The sequence below is a fragment of the Sparus aurata genome, chromosome 6 (genome assembly GCF_900880675.1).
Source record: "Sparus aurata chromosome 6, fSpaAur1.1, whole genome shotgun sequence".
Lineage (NCBI taxonomy): Eukaryota > Metazoa > Chordata > Actinopteri > Spariformes > Sparidae > Sparus > Sparus aurata.
The window spans coordinates 35560845-35586618 of NC_044192.1; the positions used below are offsets into that span (position 1 = coordinate 35560845).

Below are 25774 nucleotides of genomic sequence, written 5' to 3' on the forward strand. Positions count from 1 at the left end.
GAACAAGTCATGTATTGCCACGCTTACCCTTGGATCGGCTCTCACGCGCTGGCACAACCTGTCAATTTAGGTGTGGCTATCTAACTACATCTATTACTAGCTAATTGATGAGGGGCTGGTAGACAGCATTTGGGACACTAAACTTAGCTATACTATTACTGCTAGTCAAGAACTACAGTGTAAGTAAAAGCAGTGAAGTCACCAGTGTGCCCTGGTTGTGACGTTCACTCTATTAAACAAAACCTTCCTTAACACACTAAATTGAGCTCTGACAGAAATGGTGGCCACCTTGAAAATGGTCTCCATCTTGAATTTTTGAGTGGCACACACCTTTTTCCATGAGAATGTTCCTTGAAGAATATTTGTACCAAATTTGATGATAGCATCACCATTTGAAAAGTTAATGTAAGGATTCAATAGAAATGGCCGCCATGTTGAATTTTTGGGTGGCCAATGCCTTTTTCCCAAAATGTGACCCTTAGAGAGTTTCATGCTTGTATACCAATTTGAACGATTCTCTTGAAATATGTCATAATCTGCTCCACTAGATGCATTGTGTGATACTTTGAGTGCACTATATAGAGTATAATATTCCCCACTAGACATTCGGACAGCACTACAAAATGGCGTAGTCACTATATAGAGTAGGGCTGCAGCTATCGATTCTTTTTGTAATCGATTAATCTAGCACTTTATCGATCGATTAATCGAGTAATCGGAGAATTTTTTTTTTTGCATTTTTAAACAACCAAAACAAATAATGCATAACGAAAATGATGTGGCTGTAAAATGATCAAGCATTTCTCAAAAAAACAGAGGTATTCATTCCAACTCCAACATTTGGCTCCAAAACTAAGCCCATTTATTAAGTGCCAGTGCCAATAATGAAACAACAGTACAGTTAAATCAACTTACTGTAAAACATGTATAACATGTAAAACTGTGAATACAAACTTAAATAGTAAAGGCCATTTGGCCTTGGTTTTGTTTTCTTCATACAACATTACAGAAAAAGGATTGCACCTTCTGCAAATTACCCACCTGAGAACAAAGAATGAATATAAAATATCAAGCCAAACAGGTACACAATGTGTACAATTTATGAAAAAATAAATGTAAATAAAACAATTATAAATAAATAAAATAAATAAATTATAAATAAGACTTTTTCAGTCTTCAGTCCCCAAATCCATGATAATCACACTAATCCGCCAATCACAAGGAGGCAAATACACTGTGTGGGAAGACTAGGGTCCTACCTACTCCTAATTATACGTGTCCTCCTGGAACCAAAACTTATCCTGAACTGTCAGGAATCATTTCAGAGTGACACAGACACATTGGATTAGCCGGTGGAGGAGGTGTAATGCACTCAAACAGAGTTTATAATCACAAAACAGCCAATGTAGCACGTAATTCATGATCATGTCTGTATAAAGTGATGTTTATTTTTGCTCTTCTTCGGCGGCTGTTTCAGTGAGTTTTGGGCGCAGAGTGATGAGACGTATACCGTTGAAATTTGTAGAGTCCCAGCTTTCATATGACATGCTGTATGTAGCGTTAGCATGAAGTAGCGTAATCAGTAACGGCGATTCTTCGGACATGCGCCATTAGCGTGTTTTTTCTACGTGCTCCTTTAGTTGCTTGGTGTCGGAATTGAGTTTCGATTAGGTGAAAATGATTATTATGAGCGTTTAGCCGAGCTTCTTTCCGTTAAGTTGGTGTGCTGCATTAATATGTTGCTACATGGTTAGCATGCTCGCATGTATAATGCAACATGCGCAGCTCGGGTTGAAGAGGTTAAAAACATCAAAGCTAAATATCATATCTAGTCAAACCGCATCACGACATCACTACAACTACAGAGCTAAATTGTGCCAGCCAGCTAAATTCAAAATGTATGACGCGCTGGTGTGCTTCCTGAACAATGGTCCGTGTGGAACAATCAGATCCCTGCGCGTATAGTGCGCGTCATAGGAATTTAACGAGGCTTCGAGGCAGAGTTTTTGCCTCGAGGAATTTTTATAATCGAGTTAATCGAGTAACTCGATGAATCGTTTCAGCCCTAATATAGAGCACCATATAGTGAGTAGTGAGTGATTTCGGACACAGCCATGGAGAGAGTGCTGCAGCCATCAAAAAGTTCTGTGTGGAACTATTTAAAAAAAACAAATGAAACATAACATAGGTGCAGTGTAATCTCCGTGAGGCAAAGCTTGCATATCAAAAGTCCACGTCAACCATGCACAGTCATGAGAGCGAAGCACCCGATAGAAAGTGGAGGCCCGTCGTCGTCACAGCAACAGTCAATAGCCAGCTATCTCACTACTAGACGAAGAACATGTGATGCCAGATGCGCGGAGCAAACAGCGTCCCTCATTTCAAAGATGATTGCAAAAGACATGCTCCCCATCAGTTTCGTTGAAGGTGAGGGTTTTCGGAGTTTGATGGCATTTGTTGAGCAAGAGTTCACAACGTGGGTCTCTTTCTGTCTATGCTGCGGCGGCGGCGGGGGGGGGGAACTAATCGATTAGTTCCCTGTGATTATCCAATAGTAGTTTTGCTTGAAATGCCCATCCCTAATATTTACCAGTTTGAAATTGAAAACATTACAAGTTAATTGCTGAAAGCTCACAGTAAAATGCCATTACTAACCAAGTACTCTTTAATGACAGTGTCGCTGTCTTCATTGGGGTAGACACACAGACCTCTAAGGATGCAGTCAATGTCCTCACTCTGCAAAAGAAGGCATAATATAACAAGTCTCCACTTTTCAAAACATTTTCCAGGACATTGTTCATAGCCCTCTTATTTTCACCCCTGTAGTTACTTTATTGACACTTCACTAAAGATTGCCCCATACAAGATGTGAGCTACTTTGTTGATCTGGCCCTATGATGTTGTACCTGGAAGTAATGGAAATATATTACAAGGTTAGTTTCCAACCAGGATGAGAAACAGGGATGTGTGTGTGATTGCGTAACTGTCTTAATATGATCTTAAGTTAACATTAAGCTCTTACATTTACTATATTAAAGAAATTCTAACATTGTCATAGTCTGGATGTAGTTTGGCTTGCCTGCTGTAGAACAAGCCAGCGAGTGAAGTACATTTACTCTAGTATTGTACTTAAATACAAATTTGAGGTACTTGTACATATTTATGTACTTATTGTCTGCTACTTTATACTTCTACTCTACTATATCTTAGTAGGAAGTATTGCTTTAGTTCAAGTTACTTTGCAGATTCAGATTAACAATACAAAATATGATTAATAAATATATTCTGATATATTATATCAATAAGACTTTATTGGTCCCCAGGAGTAAATTCACAAGCTACCCAGCAGTGTCTTAAGTAAAGTATAAAATATATATATAAATAAATACATTTCTAATTAGCTCCACATTTACCAGCTGCAACATTTAAGCGATGATCACATTAATACATAGTACATGCACTGCTATAAGTCCCCGCGGGTAACGTTACCCTGCTAACGTTAGTACCAACTGCCGAGCCCGAGCAGCAGGTGCCAACAAACGACTAAGATGTATATAAGGTGCATCGGCCTGTATTGGTATGATGCAGCCTGAGAGGCAGCAGCCATTGGCCCAACGTTAACAGTACCGCAGAGTACCACAACCAATGTTGTTTTTTTGCTGTGTCGCTATCTAATGCTAATGTAGCTATTGGCGCATTTCACAACTAGCATGACTAACGTTATGTTCACCAGTGTTGAAGCTTCGTCTTCATCACATTTAAACTTAGCATACTTCATAAATAACATTACTTACCTTCTAGCTTTCACTCCACATTTGTCCTGCTCAGACCCGCTGAATGTGTTCTGGTCCTGCTCAGTATGCCAAGTCCGGGGTCAGGGTTCAGACTCAGAGTAGCCTTCACATCAGTTGACTACTGTGACGAAATGACGTTTCCTTTTACTCTCGCGCATGCGCATAGCTGCCTTTTGGGATCGAGTCCATACATCCATGATCAAATAAGTCAAATAAAGTTTACTCAATTTGTTAACATTCAGTTTAAACTAACCATTTTTACTTTATGTTTATTTGTTTGAATAAATAAACTTTACATTTTCATATTTCAGTTACATTTTAATTAAACGTATTGCTTTATGTTTATTGGGGGCAAGAATCATTTTTTTGAGTGTATGGGGAGCAAATCCTCATCGGCTCTGTCTATGGCCCTAACACATTTGAGCCCTCTTTCTCTTCTGGACTGCTTGCAGCTGCATAACCCCCTTCACAGTATTCGGAGGAGACTTTAACTGTATTCAGGGTGCTAGTGTTGACCAATCTTCATCAAAACCTGCTTTTATATCAAAAAAGACATCAAGGCTGAAGGAGCTGTGTGCGGATCTGGGTCTCTTTGACGTTTAGAGAATTATAAACCCAACGGCAAAAGACTACACTTTAAGTAGCCCCCCTTTTTTGGATTTTCTGGAGAAGCAATGGGAACATTTTATGGCAACAGATAACACACCAGGTATAAATCCTTCCCTGTTATGGGAAACGGCTAAGGCATTTATGAGGGGTCCATTTATATCTTACACAGCAGCTCATATAAGGGATACAATCAGGAAGCAATTGGAATTGGAAAATTCGATGCAGGATTTAGAGAACAAGTTTAAAGGGTCTCCATGTAAACATAATCTTTAAAACTTAGAAGCAGCAAGATCGGCACTTAATCAACTCTTAACAAGCAAAGCAGAGGCTTCTATCCTTTTTGCCAGACAGATATAGACAGCTATATGAACACGGCAAAAAGCCTAGCCAACTTCTTGCCCGCCTGACAAAGGGCAGAAATTAATTATCATCACTTAAACATCATGAATCCAAAAAAATTATAAGATATTATGGGACAGTTCTACTACAAGTTATATTCCACCGAATGCAATACATTGGATGAACTAAGAAAATCCTTACTGGATCAAATCAATCTCCCCCCTCTTACAAAAGAACAACGGGAGCTCCTGAATAGCCCGGTTACCAGGGAAGAGGTCCCGGATACTATTCGCCCACTTGCAAGTGGGAAAGCACCAGGTCGGATGGCTATGTGCTGGAGGATTATAAAAAAATGAGCAGAGTCATGGTGGGCCCTCTGACCAATAAGTTATTGGACTCCTTCAGGAATAGATGTCTCCCTCCCTCTCTTAATTTAGCCAATATCTCTTTAATCCTGAGAAAAATAAACCATCAGATGAGTGTGGTTCTTATAAACCTGTCAGCCTTATAAATGTGGACAGCAAGATACTGAAGTGCTGGCCAGAGGACTGGAGAATTATTTTCCTTCACTTATAAATGTCAATCAGACAGGCTTTACCTGGGGGAGGTTCTCGTACTCTAATGTGAGAAGACTTCTTAATGTGGCACAGTACTCCTCGGAGATGTGACACCAGGGACTAGCTATTTCATTGGACACGGAAAAGGCTTCGATAGGGTCGAGTGGAGGTTCATGTGGGATGTTGTGAGCAGGTTTGGATTAGGAGAGGAGTTTATAAATTGGATAAAACTTATTTATCATTCACCAGAGGCCTGTGTCTTGACCAATGGCATGCGTTCTTCTCCCTTCCTGCTCGGTAGAGGGACAAGACAGGTTCTGCCTGCTCTCCCCCCTCCTTTGTGCGCTCACTTTAGAGCCACTTGCGGAATTCATCAGGAATAGTAAGGACAAGCACAAGCTCAGAAATGAATTTTCAGTTCAGATGGGCCACTTCAGGCTTTGTTTATCTTGGCATTAAGTGTCACCTAACGTTGAGGACCTGAGGAGACTTAATTTTTATGCCTACAATCAGAACAGTCAAGAATGAACTTGATAGATGGCATGACCTTCCCCTCCCCTGGATGGGCAGAATCAGTCTCATAAAGATGAACACACTCCCCAGGTTGCTTTACCCTTTGCAGATGTTACCCTTATGGTTACCAAAGACAGTCATCTTAGATCTAAAAAGGGCCTGTTCACGATTTATTTGGCACATTAAAAGACCCACAAATCAGAATTAAGACTTTACAACTGCCAGTGGAACAAGCCCTACCCAATCTGAGATATTATAACTGGGCCTGCCACACCTGACTGGGACTGGCTCCAGTCTCATTTAAAATCTGAAGCAGGTATTGATGAATGGTTCTCCTCTCCCTACTCCCTGCTGAGTGAACACACTAATTATGGAAAAAAGAGGTCGCCAAACATTAAGTGTAACTTTATTATTTACAACACTATCAGAGTCTGCCGAGACATTAAAAAGAATTTTGGGGAAAATACTTAAGACATCCTTTGCATTAACGCCTGTGACTAGTGTTGTGACCAGAAGTGTCACCCCGAATCCTCAGGACCTCGACCCTGTGAATACTGGAGGGAGAGAAGACTGAATGATCACACAAAGTCAGAATTAATTTCCACCTTTTTGCAAAAAGGGAGAACTCCACAGCTCAATACAGATCACGTGACCTGCTCCTGCAGCTGTTCCCCGAGAGTTCTCAATTCTCCGCTTTTTGCAGGCTCATTTTATTGAAATCATAGGGGCGTTTACATTTCATAAAGCATAGCCATAAATGGATATAATTACACTTTGCTTCACATCTTGTTACTTGGTTGGGGGTGTTTTCCTCCCCACTGTCGTAACATCCCTTGTGCTCAAGGACACCTATTTGTGTCTACTCCTCTGTTTCACTTCTGCTTTTATATCTCTCCACTTTCTACTAGACAGGGTTCATTCTCTGGTGACAGGGATCACTCTCGGGTGACAGGGTTTGAGCCTTCTGTCTGTACCGTAAACTGTCTGTCATCTGAATATCATAAAGCATAGCGAATATATAATAAAAAATCCACACTAGGAATGATGAGTTCGCCAGGAATTAATAATAGTGTGATAGTTGATGTAAGAAAGGCATCAGGCTTATTCGGGATGTGTACCAGTTCTCTACTTCTGGGAGTGTTGTTTGATTGCAAGGTTTTGGAGCAATGTAGCCCACAAATTGAGTAAAATGTTCTCACTTAAAGTTACAAAGGATTGTGGCCTCTTCATATTAAAGTGATAGTTTGTGTTTTTTGAAGTGGGGTGATATAAAGTACATATCTACTATCTACCATAATCACTGATCAGCACAGCCTCAGTTTGAGGAAGCAGAGAGACATTCCAGCCCAGACGCTCAGCTTTGTACTGCAGTGAACGGTGCCCAGATGCAAAGCAAATTTTAACCACCTAAAACAAGGCTCACCTAAAATAATCTACATCAGTTCAAGTCTACGTTGTATAGAGAAAATTCACACCACTTTACATCACAGTCAGACCGCCCTTTCTTTGGCACTACATTTTCTCAACTGTAGAGCCTCCGTATCCCTACGCAGTTGCACTAATGCATAGGGATACGGAGGTTCTACGGTCTGTGTCTGAAATTGTTAAGTTTTGTTTTGATCGAAAGTAAACAGAGTTGCGTGCATAAACCTCTCGTCCAGCAACTGGGCCTCGCACTGTATTTCGCCACTCGTAGATCACCTGTTGCGCTAATACGTAGGGATACTGGAGTTTTATGGTTGAGAAAATTTAGTGCCAAAAGAAAGAGCAGTCTGACAGCGATGTAAAGCGCGGTGAATTTTCTCTATACAACATACACTTGAACTTATATATTTTTTTTGAAGTGAGCCTTGTTTTAGGTGGTTAAAATGGACTCCGTTCACTGCACTACAAATCTGAGCGTCTGGGCTGGAGTGGCTCTGTACTTCTCCAAACTGAGGCAGCGCTGATCGGCAACAAACCGACTATAGGTATGTAGCTTATATGACCCCACTTAAAAAAAAACACGAACTATCCTTTTAAGCGTGTCTTCAAAAACATTATCTCTGAGTAGAACAGATTTTAAACTTTGTGACAAACTTCTGTTTCTGGCTAGGAGATGTATTTTAAAGCAGTGGATAAGTTACAAACCTCCAACTGTCACACAGTGGTACCGAGAAATTTATAGTTTTACCCAGTGGCCTAACTATCGGCGGTGCAAGCGGTGCAGCTGCACCTGGGGCCCAGACGCCGTCAGGGGCCCACGAAGGAAGAAAAAAAAACAAAAAAAAAACAGCTGTCCAGAATTGCCACAAGCCCTGTTTTTGTGAATGAAATAGCTGGGGGCGGGTCGGTAAGGTAACGCTGAGTGGCCTTTATGCCTGTCAGTCATGATGAGTCACGTCTCGTCACCTCTCCGCTGTGTCTGCAGCTGAGCACTATGCGTGTCTCTCTCCCCGGCGGGAGAGTTATCATACCGTAAAATACCAAATAATAGCCGGGGCGTTTATTTGTTTCAATCACTGAACAGACCAGGCGACAATTCAGGACAGGCGTTTCCTTCCTCTCAAAAATCCGGAATGAAAATGCCACAAACTTCTCCAGCTTCTCGGTGAATTCTCTGGCATCCTTCTGCAAGTGAAGTTGTTGCGGTGGAGGAAATGATTCAGCCGACCAGCACTCGCTGCAAACTCATCATCTCTGCTGTCACTCACGGTGGCGTACATTTGTTTCGCCATCGCCCTGATCATTTTGCGGGACACTCTCTTATGGCGTGCCCGTTTGCTGATAACTCATCCCTGCATTTTTATCTCAAGCTCCTCGCTGGCCTTCTTCCTACCTCCAGCAGGCAGCCTGGCCCTGTTGCTGTCCTCCTCGGACAGACGCTGAAGCTCAGTTTGATTTTTTCGCCCATCTCTCTCTCTCTTAGGGTCGACAGAGAAACATCTAGCGGCTGCTTCTCCCGAGTTTTCCTCTGCATATTTTAAGACAGAAAGTTTTAATTTCAAGTCGTACTTTTTATTTTTTTGCTGCACCGGAGCCATGGCGATCATCAATGTGATACTGACTGACAGAAAGCAAGCACGATACGTGAAAAAGGCGAAGAAGAAAAACGTGCAGTATCAGTGGTCACGTCTTCTTCCTTGATTTAAAAAATATATATATATATACCCAGTATTTATTTGGAACCAGCGGTTATTTACCAAATATACACCTGCACCCGGCGTTTAAATAGTCCGGTGGCATAGCGGAAATACCGTTACGGAGGTGATAAAAGCACCAAATTTTGCATGGTGTTTCCTTAGGGTCTATAATGTAATTTTGGCCTAGGAGCCCTCCGAAAAAAACTTCATATCAGAAGTATATCATTATCAATGAAATATGCTTAAAAACACAGCAATTTTCAAGTTCCTGCGCAAGATAAAGTGTTTAAATGAATCCCAAATTTAACATTTTATATGTTTATTTATGTAGATGAACTTTTATATAACTAAAGCTTCAATAAATGCCAAAGTATTGAAAAAGTATCATCTTTATTGGCCCTGTAATTGATAATTAGGAGTCGTTACAGTTGCATTTGCAAAGAGGTGAGCAGTCTAGACTTGCTTTGCCACATTTGCAGGTAGAACAATCCCCCTTACAGCAACATTTGATAAGTTCTCTGCAGGCTGTGGGGACTTCTGGAAGTGTCATCCAAACTGGTTCCCATGACCCTGATTCCTTGGTCCATCCATAGTCCCTTGGAGAAGGAATACCTTTCTGTGAGAGTGTGCTGGACGCCCAGATTCCAGTCTGATAAACTGCCCGTCTGATGTGCTGCAGCAGAGTATCTTGGGTGGGTGGCAGTTTCTCCATTGTCTGACTCCCATGGCAGAAGAGTTCTTTCCTCATCTGGACAATGGAGCTTGAAGGACTGGACTTGTCATACAAGATGACAGTCAGTCTCTCAAGCTTTTGGAACTGCCATGAATCAGCATCTAATTTTTTGAATGGATTTCTGGCAAGGGAAGCAAATACTTCAGTGGCTTCATCATAGGCTTGCCAGGCCCGCCAAACTGACTTCTTACCCTTCCCATTGAAAGCAGATGTTGTATCACATCCTGAATAGGCATGGAACATCAACAGTGCTTGAGACTTGTCCTTACCCAGACTTTCACATATGCTATTTATATGGTAAAATCTGTACTTTTTGCCCATGCCAAAAGCCACCCAGATGTCAGTCAAAGGTTGAATCACAAGTAAATCGTGGAATAAACCTGCAAGAATCACAATGACATCAGTGTCCACAGTACGCACATGGACAGTTTTTGCTCCTTGCTCCAGGGCATGCTGTATATGAACCACAATCCGGGTGTCTGCCTCTTCATGATTACTACTGCTCATGGTGCTGCTGGAACCAAAGGAAGATACAGCTTGCCCTGATGTGATATACAGGGATTTGTCTGGGGGCCAGTTGAACTCTTCAGTCTTAGATGTCAGAAAGACAAATAGCTCTTTCATATTCATTGGATCATGTAGGAAATCCATCCAGTTGCCTGGCAGCTTTGTTTGGCCAGACACTATCCTGCGTACACCTTGACCTCTCTTTTGACGCGTAGACTCCTTCAAACTGTCAAAGATGTATGTATCCCATACAATATCCAACCTCTGCGTATCCTGTAGATGCCTCTGCAGGTAAGGGATGAAAATATTACTTGCATATTCATTAAATGTGTTCACTGTATTAGTAGACAGACTGTGGACAACGACCGCTCCATCCAAGATTTTGCAGTCAAAACATGAGGGTGGCTGTGATTGCCCAGGGTGCACAAGGCATTGAAGTAAGTCAGACTTTGTGCCTGGCAGGTGAAGCTTTCCAAAGTCAGAGAGGGAAGGAGGGAAGGACTGTACTTCATGTGCAAAGAATTCATCCAAATCACTCTCACGGCTTTGCATTGCAATATACAGCTGACCAAAGAGTGCCACGTTGTTCTGGAGCATTTTAATCTTCTTCCCGTGTGTAGGTAATGTCTTGCGTCGAGTTTGCTTGAAGAGTTGCAACGAATTCCTCTTGATTGGATCATGGATGGATTGGCTGCGCTCAGTAAGCACCTTTGTGACAAACTGTTGGTATTGTTTCTTGCCTGTGTCTTCTAGGATGAACACCGTTTTAGCCACAAATTCATCTGCACAGTTACGGCTGTCAAGAGTGACTAGATCTTTAAAATCATCCAAGAAAGGGTTGCCCATTCTTTTAATAGTTTCAGACAGGTTGGCTACATGTCTTTGAAATGTCTTCTGTGTGGAAAGACACTGTTCGTGATGCTGGAGGTTTGCAGGATTCTCTATGTCATTTTCAGGACGAAAGCCCTCTTCAAATTCTTTCAGCAATCTTCCCAACTCTGGTCCAGAGATCATCCATCGTCTGAAAGCATTTGGGTTTTCTGTGAGACCAACAGCACCACCGCAACCTTTCACAATCTTATTCTCTTGTTCATGAGCTTGGTCGAATGGTATTGCAGAGAACTTGTTGTATGTCTTTGAGAGAACCCAGTGAGAATGCTTTTCAAACTCATCCTTGATTGTGCTGGGCAAAGACTTCATGTCCCTAATGTGGACAGACACCCATCTTGCATAGTTTGTATGGTCCAAGGCAAAAAATAGAGGGATGAGTTCTTCTAAAACTTCTACATATAGAAGGAAGTTCTTCTCTCTATGAGCTCTGACAAAAATGAGAATGAGGGTTTCATATCTTGGAATCAGATCCCAATACATGAACGTTGGACTGTTCTTCAGCATGTCATTTCTCCAAGCGATAAAGGTATCTTCATCTTTGGAGCCAGCTATAAGCCTAAAAGCTTCCTGCTGTAGATTGTGAAGTGACAGTAAAGTGACTTGGTGGGCATGCCTGGTGCGAGTTAGGTGTGCTGCTTTCAGAAATTAGTCAGCCTTTCCAGAAGATGCTACTTCTGCTTCAGTGAGTGCTGTCGTCCAACCAGAGCACTCTAAGAGGTCGCCAAGTGTATTCCAGAGGGCCATTTCTGTGTGTAATCCACCTAGCATAACCACATGAACTCTTTCACCATGTGTGTCTGGCCATTTCCATTGCACTAACTTTGCCAGAGCGAAAAGAGGCTGGTCAAATGTAGTAACTGGGATTTGTCCAGGATTAAGAAATTCAATAGCTTGTTTAAGAACATTCATGCCATGTTTAATCAAGGCTGGAGTGGCAGATTTCTCATAAAAGAGAGGAAGGAGTGCACATTTTGCTGGGGGGTCTTCCACCGATGGTTGCATAGAAGCATGATATGCAGACCATGCAATTGCTTCATCACTGGCCAGTTCTGTCTTCTCCAGAAGTGGCAGTGCATGATTGACCCAGTTGTTTTCCTCTTCTCTTGCATAATCCAATAAGCCCATAGCTGTAACTACATTACACTCTGGCACTGAAACAGAAGTGTTTTTCAGAGCTACAGCAGGGACAGTGGCAAAAGTGTCAGGAAGAGCTTTATTTTCATTTTCAAAAGGTGGTATCACAATGGGTGGTCTCTGTACACCACAGTCATCCTTAGTTGGCAACTGAAACATGCTGATTCCAGTACCATGAAAGGAGCCTACAGAAGTGGTTGAACTTGGGTCATAGTCAAGGTTATCCGGAGACAAGCTGGAACCACAACACCATCAACTTCAAAGCGCTCACATGTGGCTTTAGCAAGCCAGTCTTCAATTTGAATAACTTGGTCATATGAAATGCTAATACCCATGTGGTTTAATTGCTGGACCAGTTGCTTGCTTCTGGTTTGTACATGTACATTAAGACCTATGTAAATAGGGAGCGGTGGTTCACGTTCAGGGCTGTGTCTGGTCATCCTAGCAGTGGGTGTTGCCTTTTTCTTTGTGTTATAAAGAATGCCTTGTCCCATTGTGAGGCAAGCCTGAGACTCACATTTCTCTTGACCTTTCAAGTTGGAGCCATTCATTATCATCGAGATAAGAGACTTTAGGCTTGAAGGAAGAGAGGTTTCTTGACATCTTTCTGAGAAGGAGCCAGTGAATTTGAAGCCTGTATGGTTTAATATGTCCTTTCTAATAATCTTCGCTGCTTTTGCCAGGATGAGAGCGTCTTCCTCAAAATCTCTCTTGCTCAGAGCTTCCCATAGCATATTTCTCATGCCCTCCTCGAAAACAAGAACTGTATTCCTCCCATCAAATTGTTCTTGTGCATCTGGCAAGCGCTGAAGTAAATGATTTTTCAATCTGGTTTTGTTGACTTGCTTCCTGACACCTAGTTCCTGAAGTCGATTTACATACAAAGAGTGGAGCTCAGATAGCTTAAAGAGAAGGACTCCAGAATCAACACATTTTTCAATGTAGTCCTGAAGTTCAATGAATGCTCGAGACTCATTCATTTTTTCATCTACGTTTTCTGGACATTGGTCTCTCTTACTAACAAGTCCACGGTAGCGATTTCTCAGCTTTACAAGGCATGATAGATGGTATTTTGCCTCGACTGCAATTAAATCTCCTCCAGTTATCCTTGTCATGAGCCTTGTGTCTTTAAGTTCAGTGATCATGGTTCGGATATTCCTGTCAGCATCAAATGTTGACACTTAATGGAGAGCACCTTGATCTGTGCCACCCTCACAGAAGAAGCACTTTTGAACATCCAGTCGCTGGCGTTTCATTGGCTTTCCCCCTCCAGATTCAACAGCATTCTGCACGTTCTTCTTTGTCGCTTTCATAAGCTTTGAATTATTAAACTTAAGGTGGCAAGATTTGTGCCAGGAAGCAGAATGTGAAGCAAAATTGCTAGCAGTTTCATCACTCCCAAAATAGAGTTTAGTTGGAAGATTGTCAACCGCCCTGAATTGCTCGACATTAGCAAGAAATGATCCATAGGCATCAGATTTATCACCACTTGTCCCAGGTGTCTGCAAGGGACATCTCAGGGGTTCAGAGGTGTCTTTCTGGCAAATAATGCATAGAGCCCAGTTCAGCTGCATGTTGAAGTCCCAGAGACTAATGTTATGCAAGCATAACAAACGAATAAATCAAGACATTCTGACCTGCAACACATCTACAATAGGAAAGTATGTATAGCTGTCACACACAAATAGTGTAGCAGGATGCGCATTTTGTCTTGTTTCCTCCCTGGCTTTTTTTTGTTTGTTTGTTTACATTTGGTTACTATGGTTTCCGTTCCTCATTTCCGCTATACATTGAGGGGGGCTGGTACAAAACTGTTACTCCGCCCACCAGTTCTTCCTCTGCGCTACCATCGTCGCCTGCGTCACTTCCGGGTTAGATGTTGTGTATCAGACAGGTATGGCCGCTGCTTCACCTCGCTGGCCGCTTTATTTGATTAGTATGCTGAGGGCATTTATGTTGTGTTGTGGGGCGATTGTGTTCCGTGCCCGCTATTTGCGCTGCTGTGATTGTTTGGCGGGGGCAAGTGTCATCTCTCTCCCTTCGTTGTGGTTGATCCTACAGGTGGCTAATGCTAGTGTGGTCACAGGTAAATGCTGGTGGCTGCCTGGACTCCTTCCTCCTCTCGTGAGTGTCTGTTGCTACTAAAAAGGTATGTGTAGTGTAACATTCAACCTCATCATTTTTAACATACGTGGCCAATGCTAATGGTGTTTTCCTCAATTAGGTGTGCCTGTAACCACCTCACTGGGCCGCTGCTGCTTTGTTTACTGCGTTTACCATTGGTATCTGCTGCTGCGTGCCAGTACAGCGTTGTCCTGCGGTCTGAGGTTTCGCCGCTACGTCGTTTTGCACAGGACAATTGTTCGGTTGCGGGCCGGGCACGACTACTTTTTACCGTGGACTGTCCCACTTATGACGAGTGAATGAGTGTATGAACGTGTGGGTCACATTTTATTTGGTTTATGTAATTCTATTATGTTAAACCCGTTAATTGACTTATTAGGTAATTGAGTTTTGTTTTATTTTACTTTTCTTTTCCTTGGTGATATTGGGCAGTTATTATTTGATGCATTGTTTAAGTCTGATCTGTCCATTGCTTATGGACTTGGTAGGTTTATTTATTTATTTGTGTGTGTGTGTATGTGTGTGTGTGTGTGCAACCCCACTTGTTTTATCTCCTCCCTTTTCAGTTGCTGTAGGCCGGTGGTGGGGTGCTGGTGATCTGGTGGTGGCATCCTCCTGTCCTGTCTTGCTGTGTCCCTGGGAGTGGGTTTTTGTCACTGAGTGTGTCTGCCACATATGCCCATTGATTTAAGTTTGTTTCTTTATTTTGGTGGATCCCTCACCTGCACTAGCCTTCGTCCATCCACTTCGGCCTCAGCCCTAATTAGGTTTGCCCATTTCTTTGTGTAAATGAGTTTTATTAGTGACTTTTTTGAATATTTGAATAAAGTGTATTTTAACCTTTAAACATGTCTCATGCCTTCTGAGTAACCACAAACCTGTGTGTCTTGTGTCTGAGAGAAATTCCCAGGGTGGCGTTGTTGAGCTCTTTAGTAATATTAGTTGTATCCTCCTTTTCCTTTCTTTTACATCTTCCTTGCCACAATAGGATTTAATGTGATGTGATGCAGCCTAACATAAAACTAATGACCAAACTCAGTAAATAGCTATATGAATGACCTAAAGTTGAATTGAAAAATAAAAGAGAACACTAAATAAATAAAATAAAAGATCTCTAAACATTTAAGCAATTTTTATTTCCTTTTTTAATAATTCCGCCTGTATTATACAGGGCTTTTTGAGTTTTTTTGGGGTCTAAGGTGTCTTGGTACTCTATTTTACACTTATTATTTGGAAGATCTACTGGCCTGAGCACAGATTAACAAAATTAAGCTTATTCATTGGTCTTAAAAGGCCATTACCATGAAAGTTTTACTCAAGAGGCAAAAACAAAAAACGTTTTTCTTGTATATTGTTTTATAAGTCATTTGACATCAAATTTCAATATTTCAGCTGGGCTCCTAGGCTGAAATCATTCAGGAGGTCCTAAAGAAGCTTCATGTAAAATTTGGTGCTTTTATCACCTCGGTAACGGTAATGTGTAATTTGTGCGCTACCCAACTGGACTAAAAGGGGATTTGCTTTCAATTGAAACCCGGCTATTATTTGGTAATTTACGGTAGTTACCAAGGCAAGGCGCAGCAGAAAAATAAATAAATAAATAAAATAAGAATAAAATAAAAAACGGCCGTCCATCGGCCCATTATTGAAAAATCCCGGTACTCAGATGGCCAGTCCGCCCCTGCAATAGCAGTTCTCTGGAGTGGCTGTGCGTGTGTGTCCTAGCGTGCAGTGAGCGTGGGCGTGCGCTTGTGTTTAGGCCGGGGGTGGGGGGCACAAAAAAAATATTTGCACCGGGGCCTATCACCATGTTAGCTAGTGGTTTTACCTTGATCTTATTTGACTATCTGCTACATATTTTGTTGTACTGATGGTTTTATTTAATTTATTTGGGTATTTTAAATAAAATTTTATTGTTTATCAGTTTTTATTTCATTTACTTATTTATTTTTATTAACGTCATCCACCCTGTTATTGTCTCATGTACTTGTGTAATTTCTGTTTTTACTTCCACTATACATGGATGAGAGAAGGCACAATATGTGTATAGGGTGACTGATGCAATAGTTAGGGGTGGCGGTGGGACTCCTTCCTTTTTTTTCCTTTCTTTTTCTGTTGCCTTTTTTTTTTTTTACTTTTTGGGTTAAGAACAGTCATGAGCTACCTGAAGTTATTTTGGTTTGGATGGTGGTTTGTTTTCCTTCCTGCTTTTATCTTTGTGAATACAGAGAGCACTTGTTTGTTGTTTATGTTTTGTTTCAATAAAAATCAATAAAATCAATTTAAATATAAAAAGAGAAAACTAAATACAGAACTCGAGAGTGAGTTTCTGTTGTCTTTCTCCCCTTCAGTATGAAATTTCATGAATGTTGTGATGTATCAGATAAGTCTGATCCTCTGCAGCGGCTGATCAGTTGGGATGTTACATCAACATTTACATATTTGATGAGTTCTTCTAAAGCACACCACAGATAGAAGCAATTCACTGAACTTTCCCCCTGAAATTAAGGAAACATGATCAGTGGTAATACCCCAGCCATAAAAGTCTTTAATGCAGCCAGTGGTCAATTACTGTGTAAAATGTGTATAATAAATTAACTCCAAAAAGTATTTCAATGATTTGTTCAAAGCTACCTAAATTGATATACTGACTGTTAAGATTCAGCAGAGAAAGGGGAACCAGCACACCTTTGCACTGGAGAAGTTCTGACTCATAAACAAACCTGAAGGCTAGTCTAGCAGTTACAGTGTTGAGCCAGTAGAGTGCATAAAAACACTACCCATGTTGCAAGCACCATTCCTATGGAAAGCGTCAATATACATACATAGAGTTTCAAACATTATTCAATTTCAAAACTGGTTTATATTAAAAATGAATAGTCATTCTACTAGGAAGCACATAAAGATCCAATATATGTGAAGGGTATATATTGCACAAAAAATTGTGTTGTATGTATAAACAATTAGTCGTTAAGATGATAACATATATAATGTTTCTTTTTACAATACTTATTCTCTGCTTTCTATTTCTGTTGCCATTTGTTGCTATCAGGGTTTTAAGTTGTTTCCCCTGTTTTCTGTTTGCTGCATAATGCTTCACAATGAATTTAATAACCACAGATGTGGTTTGTAATTGACATTTGAATTGAATGTCTGTTACTCTCAGCAAAGAAACACATAATGTTTACACACTTCTTCTGTGATGACACTGCACTAGCTTCATCTCTTTTCTGGAATGCACACAGTGTGTGGAATTCCCCACATGTAGCAACAGCCCAGGGTTAAGGAAGTGATGAAGGGTGGAGAAAAAGACAGCATGACTGAGAAATGATGAAATGATTAGTCTGTTAGTCCCCAAGCCAGGAAAGTTGGTGCCTTTTCAGAGAGCAGAAACCTGCAGGGCTGCATTCCATGCTAAGCTTTCCTCCAGCAAGCTGTGGAAACAGGGTGTGAGCTATGTTGTGAAAATGGGGGAATAACATGGGCAGGTTCACCACTCATTATTAGCTGAAACACAATCAGAAGCCTGAACTGTGAGATGTATTATGGGAAAAATGTTCATCGATGTCACCTTCAGCGTATGCCCATTCACCCTGCTCTTGATGACAGCAGTGAAAGAGCAATCAACCTTAACTCAGGTTAGGGTAACACTACTGCATTAGCTGCTGTTTTGTGATAAATATGTCATCGCTATATCATCTGTGGATTACCATAAGATACAAACACAACTAATTATAATTAAAAATGCTTTCCATACTCTGCTTCTGAAAATTATAGAAATTTGAAACCCATTTAAAAAAATGACATTTTTAGAATTATGAAGACATTATTATATGTATTGAGTTGCAATAATACATTTAATTTGGCCAAAACACTGTTAGGTGTCTTACTGGAGATCTTAACAGTTACAGTAACTGTACCTCAATGCCTTTTCCTCTGTCACATCTGAACACATTCAGATTTTTTTTTTTGCATTGAGATACCCCGTCATATCCAGCTGGAGGTTCACTTAAGTCATGTCTGTTTTTTGCATAGACAAAACAGGATTTCCATGTCAAAGTAAAGTTTTATAAATAAATACTTAAGGTGGAATTTGTATGTGAGAAAATACCAGATAAAAAGAGATTGTAAATCTGTTTCATTAATGAGGCCCCTAAGCTGACAATCAAGTCACAGATGTATGAGTTTCCCATGAATGCATCAATAAAGGAATAAGCAAATGGATAATCAAATTGGTTAATTCATACTATAATGATTTTAAAACTAAAGTAAAACAGACTAACAGAAACTGTAGTGGATTGTTTATTTTTTTTATATTCTGCACACAGAATAATCAGTGGAAACCTAAAGATGTCAAAATCATAAATGGAAAAAGAACCTAAAATGGTGCAGTGAGTTTTATTAGTAAAGTGTGTCCAGTTGGCGTAACAATCATGTACTCACTGGGCTTAACAATGTTGGAAAAGAAACCACTGTTGATGGTGCTTTTTGACTTAATCCTCAAGTATGGTGACAATGATTTCCTGTGCATTTTTAACCTATGTCAGGAGCTTTTGTTCATCATCAGCAGATGGCGTTTACCCAGTGGTCATAGAACGACCAGCGAAGAGTAGCATTTGTGGCAAAAGTTTGTTCATCTCTCTTCTGTCTCAACATGATGCCGCAAAGAGTGCAAACGAGTATTTGACTGGCCTGCACAGAACCCTGATCTATACTCCACCCAACACCTTTGGGATGAGGCGGAGTGCAGTGAGTGTCCACATACCTTTGTTCACGTAAGTACCACCAGCGACCTGAATCAAGCCTCAATGGTGCTCTACAACATAGAAACCTGCTCTGCGGGCGGCCCGGGGGGGGGGGAGACACAGACAAAGAGCAGGCTGGTTATGTATCAGGAAGTCACCAAGTGAAATAAAGTGCAGCTTGATAAAGTTTTATCAGTCATGGCCAGGGGTGGGCTCTACACTGATTAAACTGTCTGTCCCCACAGTTTGCTGTCCTCACACACGCTATGTGCAGCTATTTTTAGACATTGTGTCCATCTGCAAACTTCTGTTATCTCCTCACCCCTCCTCAATCCTTGATGGACTGAAAGGTGGCTGTATCATGGAAATACAACAAAGTCAAGTCAGTTAAAAAACCCTTGCATTATACAGTGTAATTAGTCAGCTTTGATTGCTGGTAGAAAATCAATACTTTTCAAGGTAATAAAAAAAGAAAGAAGACATTTCCAAAAATTTGTAAATTTACATTACATGTGCAATTTTGGGGAGCGAGGTGCAAATATCGGTTTGTGGATTCCTGTCCAGAAAAAGATGATAATAAATTCACATTACAGCACTGTCATCTAAATTTCTGTTAAAGAACATTAAAAACATGATGAGACAAAGCAAACCCTTAAATGCTAATGAAACTCATACTGCTGGGGTGAAAGAGATTAGAGGGAATAGCAGGGCAGGTTGGTTTTGTTGATCAAGTTCTCAGGAAAGTGGAGGAGGAGGAGGGGGTGTGGCCAGCTTCAAGTGGAATTCCCCTGAACTCACCTGAGTCCTTCCCCCACTGCTTGCAGACTATAAATCTCCACAGGTTAAACGCAGCGGCAGGTGCATGTTATCCTTAGTGACAGTGGTTACACAGAGAACAGGCAGAGGAGCGCAGTGACAACACACGCTTACACTGTGGATTGTCTCGGAGCATAAATCTTTTGCATCATATTGTGGCTTGTTCATTAATCAGGTAAAAGAAAATTGGTGATTTTTTAATTAAATGTTAGATGTCATGTTTTAAAAGTGATACAGATTTGATTATGTTACAAAGCTCCATAAGAACAAAAATGTCAGACATTCTTTAGCAGCTCTTCAGTTTTTTTTTGGTTGTTTTTTTTAACTAGTGTGTTAATTACATCTTCTGTCTTTCCCAGTTCCTCCATGTCATCACTGTGCCTCAGCAGTGTTCTCACTCGTGCCAACCTCACCATGTATCAGACTGGAATCCCTGATGTCCTGCCACAGCAGCCCAGTGTACTGCCAAGCATCAACACCCTACAGATCACCAACCCAGAGTTCAGCTCCAACATAAGTGGTAAGAGACACCAAATGCTATTGTGATGCTCATTTCTGTTTCATGTTTGCTGAAAGATTCAACTATATACATGATCCGTGCCAAAACAAAGAAATGCGTTAGTCCAAGGGCTGTTAACCATTATAGTCCAGTCTGGACAGTTTCGGCTGAAGACTAATCTCAGTGTAAACATGATCCGTCATTTTCAAACTTCTGCCAATAGGACCATTAGCTCTCTGAACTTTGCTTTGACCTCATTTAGTCTCTGTTGGCTCAATCATTTACCAGGCAGCCAATGTGTAACTCGTCATAACCGTCAAACAGGAATGCTGCCACCTTAGTTCAAACAGACCTGCCTTTGTTTGTGTTACCTTCTAGATATGGACTGGGTAATGATGCAGACTGTATTATTGATAGATTAGCAGGCAGACATGTATCAGGAAATTGAAGAATCGATTGAATTTAAAGATGTTTAGTGATTCCTGAGGGGCAATGTAAGACAATATGTAACAGACCAACAGGTTAGAGGTCAGTTCTAGGTAGACAGAACTGGGAAGTGTTAAACAATTGTTTGTGCGCTTCAAAAGAGTTGACATTAAACCCACCAATTAGATTCCTTAAGCAAGATTTTACTTGAGAGAAATATACAGTTTCTTAATCTGCTTGCTTAGTGTTCAGTGGTGATTGGTGCATTGCACAGTGGCATCATTCACACAATCCATACCCTGCATATTTCCCTGCAGGTCAGACGTACCGTCAGACTAGCCCTCAGTGCTGGACAGCAGACAATGTTCTGGATTGGATCAGTGACCATGTAGAAAGCACCAACTTTGATGCAAGCACCTTAAGTCTGGCTTACTGTACCATGGATGGTCCAACCCTCTGCCAGATGAATCGGGATCAGATGATTGGAGTTTTTGGCCTGCAGCTCGGCCCACACCTCCACCAGAATCTGCAGGAACACAAAACCAAATATGGTAAAACTGCATCTGTCAGTTGGGATTTATCCTTACACCATTTGATTGCTGGTTATAACTGATTGATTGACATAGCACAGACAAAGTTGTCCTACATTATGATCAAATTAAGATACATTTTCATCTATAAATTAAAATTGCCAATTAAATATGAACAAACTTATAAATTAGCCAAAACCCTGAGTTTTGGTCTCTACTCCCAGAGGCAAGAAATAAACTGCAGTTGCACACACATTTGCCTTTTTCTTATCCTGGATAAATAAAGTTTGCAGCTAAAATATCACATTTCTCATCTCATCATTTTTTTTGCCTCACAGACTTTCAGAGCATATCAGGACAAGAACTGAACGAGACCTGCCTGCTACTAGACAACTTCCTGGACAACCTAAACTTCCCTTTGCTCAGCACCATTGTTATTGGCCAAGGTACATATTATATGACTATTTTACATCCTAGCACTACATGGATATATACTATGTGGGCTAATGTTGCCACTTACTACCAACAGCTGAAGAAGCTGTCACTAAGAGAGAGTTTGACTACAGGGATGATTATGACCTGACCAGTTTGACCATGGAGCCCATGACACCTCTGGGAGACACTGAGTACCTGTCTGACAATCAGTCCGACAGCGAGTACAGCTCCTCAAACAGTAAGACGTTCATCCTCTAGTTGCTATCATCATGCTCAGATTTACAGATATTTCAAACACATCTCCCATGTGTTCAGGTGGCATATTTGGCTTCTCAAGCCTTGGCTCACCAGAGTCTGGCAGTGGTGAATCAGACCCAGAGTTCTCCTACCCTCTGATTTCAAGTGAGTAAGCAGTCATTGTTTGTAAGTGTTGATGCATTCCACAGTCTCAGCAGTGACAGTGAGCTTCCAACCTAAATCAACTTTTGACTGTAAACTGTTGACAGAGGAGCACATCAAAACAGAGAAAGGAGAGTCTCGACTGAAGCGACCACGGGGGCGACCTCCTAAGCTCAGCAGAGAGCACAGCAGCAGCTTTTATGCCAATTCAAAGAAAAACAAACATGGTGAGACAAACAGGACAAACAGCATACTGTATCATTCACCATGTAAACACTGTTTAAAAAGCATCTGTACATGGACACTACATAGCTGTTTCACACATTCGATTTAGCATTTCCATCAGATTGCAGATACTTATCTGTTTGAGCTGCACCTTCTGCGTCTACATCCATGCACATACATTTCTCTTCCTGTTTGCAGCGCCTCGTGGCACTCACCTATGGGAGTTCATCAGGGACATTCTCATCCACCCAGAAAAAAACCAGGGCCTGATGAAGTGGGAAGACCGTCGCGAGGGTGTCTTTAAGTTCCTCAAGTCTGAGGCTGTGGCTCAGATGTGGGGTCAGAAGAAGAAGAACAGCAGCATGACATATGAGAAACTCAGTCGTGCCATGAGGTGAGTTCATAAAGCAAGCATTAAGGAAGAGTTTGTGAAAAACTTCACTCGTATCTGTTTGAATCTTAAATCATTTGGCATACAGACATGTTGTTCAGAAGTTCAGAACTCACTGACTGACACACTAGCTTAGGCCTAAAACACAAAGCAGTCTGATGTGCTCTTTTTCTGTATAAAGACAATTAATGTTGGAGCATCCGTGTTGAACATATTCTCTATGGCTTCTCTAGTGATAGTGAAGTACTTTACACTTTACTCTTCCAGATATCCTGACTTGTTTTTCCTAGAATGTGTCATGCTCCAAAAACATTGGTTCAGACAATTTCCATAGTGCAACCTCACAGCTGACTTTCATTGACCTCAGTGACCTACTGTCTTGTGAGCACCTTTAATTTTCAAATACCAGATTTCCAGTATGTACCCAGGGTTTTTATCTAAATTTGTAGGAATAAGATTCTCATTGTCAAAGCCACACAAGATATTATAGAATTGTTTTGACAGGCCTTAGTAATATTCCCAATGACTACAAGGTGTATATTAAAGTGTGGAAATGGTTGAAATATTCCCTTAATCCTGGTCTGCTCACAGAGGAAGACTATCATAAAAGTGACTGGAAACTGCTGTTGACATTTTCATTTACTAACTGTAAACTAACTTAGTAAAGTACAGCAGATGATTTGTCATACTCTGTATCTTAAAGTTGAACTAACTGACCCTCCTCCCCCAGGTATTACTATAAGAGGGAGATCCTGGAGCGAGTGGATGGCCGGAGGCTCGTTTATAAATTTGGAAAGAACTCCAGCGGCTGGAAGATTGAGGAGATTGGTATGAACATGTGAGGCATCAGTTACCTTGAAGTGGGTAGAAAGCAAAAAAGCAGTTTTTAAGAACTAGAAATACCAACAAAACCTTGCCTCCCCAATGTTTAAGACACAAACTTCCTCTTGGAAGGTGTTGCAGAAAATGTAAGCCATTGTTTTTGGCTCGAGTAGGTTTTATGAACCAATATTAATATTGTCTCTGTGTTTTTGATTGTCATTACTTCAGAAACTGTACAATGTTCATAGCAACTAAAATGGACATTAATTGTCAGTGAGGTCTGTGAGTACCAAGAGAAAAACTTTTTACAGTTATTCTGCCGTTTTTGTTTGAGTCCCCGTCATGGATCTGGACTAATCATAGATATCTATCACTATGGATTTTGTTTTGGTATATGGGCATTAATTACTATTGTGGCACTGGAAATATATATTTTTTCATACTTTCATTTCACTGTCTTGTTATTTTTCCACATGTGTTCCAATGTTAAATCAGTGTAGGACCATGTGAAGGTCTACTTGTAAAATTAAATGTAGGTGTTGCGACTTACTACAGTAACTATGTGCACTACATGTCTATTGGTATCACTTATTATAAAGTGTGTTTAAGAGTAACTGTATCATATCTTCTATATGATCTGATGAAATGAAATGTATCCGTCATACAGTTGCACGTTGTTTAAGTCATTGTGTTAATGTCATTTATCCACTTTGTTCTCATCCACTCTGGATTAAATGTATATGTCTGTAAAATACATCTCATATAATTCATGTCATCTGTTAAGTGATGGCATACTGTTTATATAGAAAGAGAATGGCAGGTACCATTGCGAAAGATGTAAGTTATGAATATGTGAGTGTTAAACCCACATGGTGTCATTATCCCCCACTTCATATCTACAGTGCTCTTCTTAAACTCAACTCTTCATTCTGGTGAGCATTTAGCTGCTGTCATATTACAGCAGGTGATTTGTACATGAAAAGGATACATGCAACATTTATGGTCATTAGCCATCAAGCTGAAGTTATTAAATGACTACAACGTATGTAGTTGGGACTGTATTTATTAGGACGGTAGGTTCAAGACTTAAATTAGAATGAAAAAGGTGTCTGTGTTAACGCCTTAGTAGCAACTTGTTTTAGTAGTCCACAATCTTTCCTCGGTCGAATAATGAGAAACATAAAAAATATAAGAAAAAACGAGTGAGGAATTAATCAAGAATGATTTGACAAATGATAAATTGTTAATGGGTAATTCCTGAATGTACTATAATAGTGAATAATTAGGTAAGATATCTGTGAATAAACAAACTGAATGCTTTCTTCAAGAGCTGTTCCTAATTTCCCTTGCACTAGACACTGAGTGGTACAGACTGGTGACAACTCATTTTTTACAAATGACTTAATCATTTGTTTCCTTATTGTGCCTCCACAAGGTAACTTGATACATAATCCTGTTACTAAGTACACCCTCATTACCAGTGTTGGGGGTAACTTGATCTGCAATCTAAGTAATCCATTATTCAGTTAGTTTATTTTTTAAAGCCCGTGGAGAGGCTTTTTAGTCTTAGAAGTCTCGTCCTTACCCCCGAAAGGAACCAACTGTCAGTCACACACTTTGAAAAACTTCTTCTCTTGTTATAATCACAACTTTGAAATAATGCAAACTAGAGAGATCAGAACATTGGCTGGGTTTGTATGTAGGAGTGTGTTTTGAAAAAATAAAGCACTTCACTTTCATCGTATTTGTGCTTTTATGGTTTCTGTGTAAGCAGTCATAGCTTACAGGTTTATTAGTTGCATGTTTAAGCATCATATACTGTGTTGTATTGTTGTCATTGAAACAGCTGTGCCTAATACTGTCTGCCTCGCCCAGTTCACGGTCAGATTGTTAGCTTAATAAAGAGCTGTAAATGTTACATTAGCTGTTTCATTCCTATCCTTAGGCTGCAGAGTTAGTGACTGTGGGCCGTAACGAAGGCTAAAAAATTAGGGTAGAGTCAATACATTCAAAGGAACATGTTCAATTGGCTTCAGGCCGCCTGAACAATATAACCAATATGCACCATGAGCCAAAAGGGGTTTTACCGTAAATTTCAGTAACTCTTCAGTAACTCGTTATCATTCTCTGTTAAAGCAATACATAATTGGAACTCACTTCCCA

General features: G+C 40.6%; 1 protein-coding gene across 2 annotated transcripts; it reads left to right on the top strand.

Moving 5' to 3' along the window:
• Window positions 1–18872: 18872 nt before the first annotated feature.
• Window positions 18873–25355, top strand: elf3 (E74-like factor 3 (ets domain transcription factor, epithelial-specific)). 2 transcript variants are annotated; one of them, XM_030421388.1, is made up of 9 exons: window positions 18873–19098; window positions 20244–20404; window positions 21127–21360; window positions 21678–21785; window positions 21869–22012; window positions 22090–22176; window positions 22281–22400; window positions 22597–22792; window positions 23520–25355. In XM_030421388.1, the coding sequence occupies exons 1-9, from the start codon at window positions 19058–19060 to the stop codon at window positions 23629–23631; spliced, it is 1203 nt and encodes a 400-aa protein (XP_030277248.1). In that variant the 5' UTR covers window positions 18873–19057; the 3' UTR covers window positions 23632–25355. The 2 variants fall into 2 exon arrangements, with proteins under 2 accessions (XP_030277248.1, XP_030277249.1); XM_030421389.1 differs by lacking the exon at window positions 18873–19098 and adding an exon at window positions 19738–20059.
• The last annotated feature ends 419 nt before the right edge of the window (window positions 25356–25774 follow it).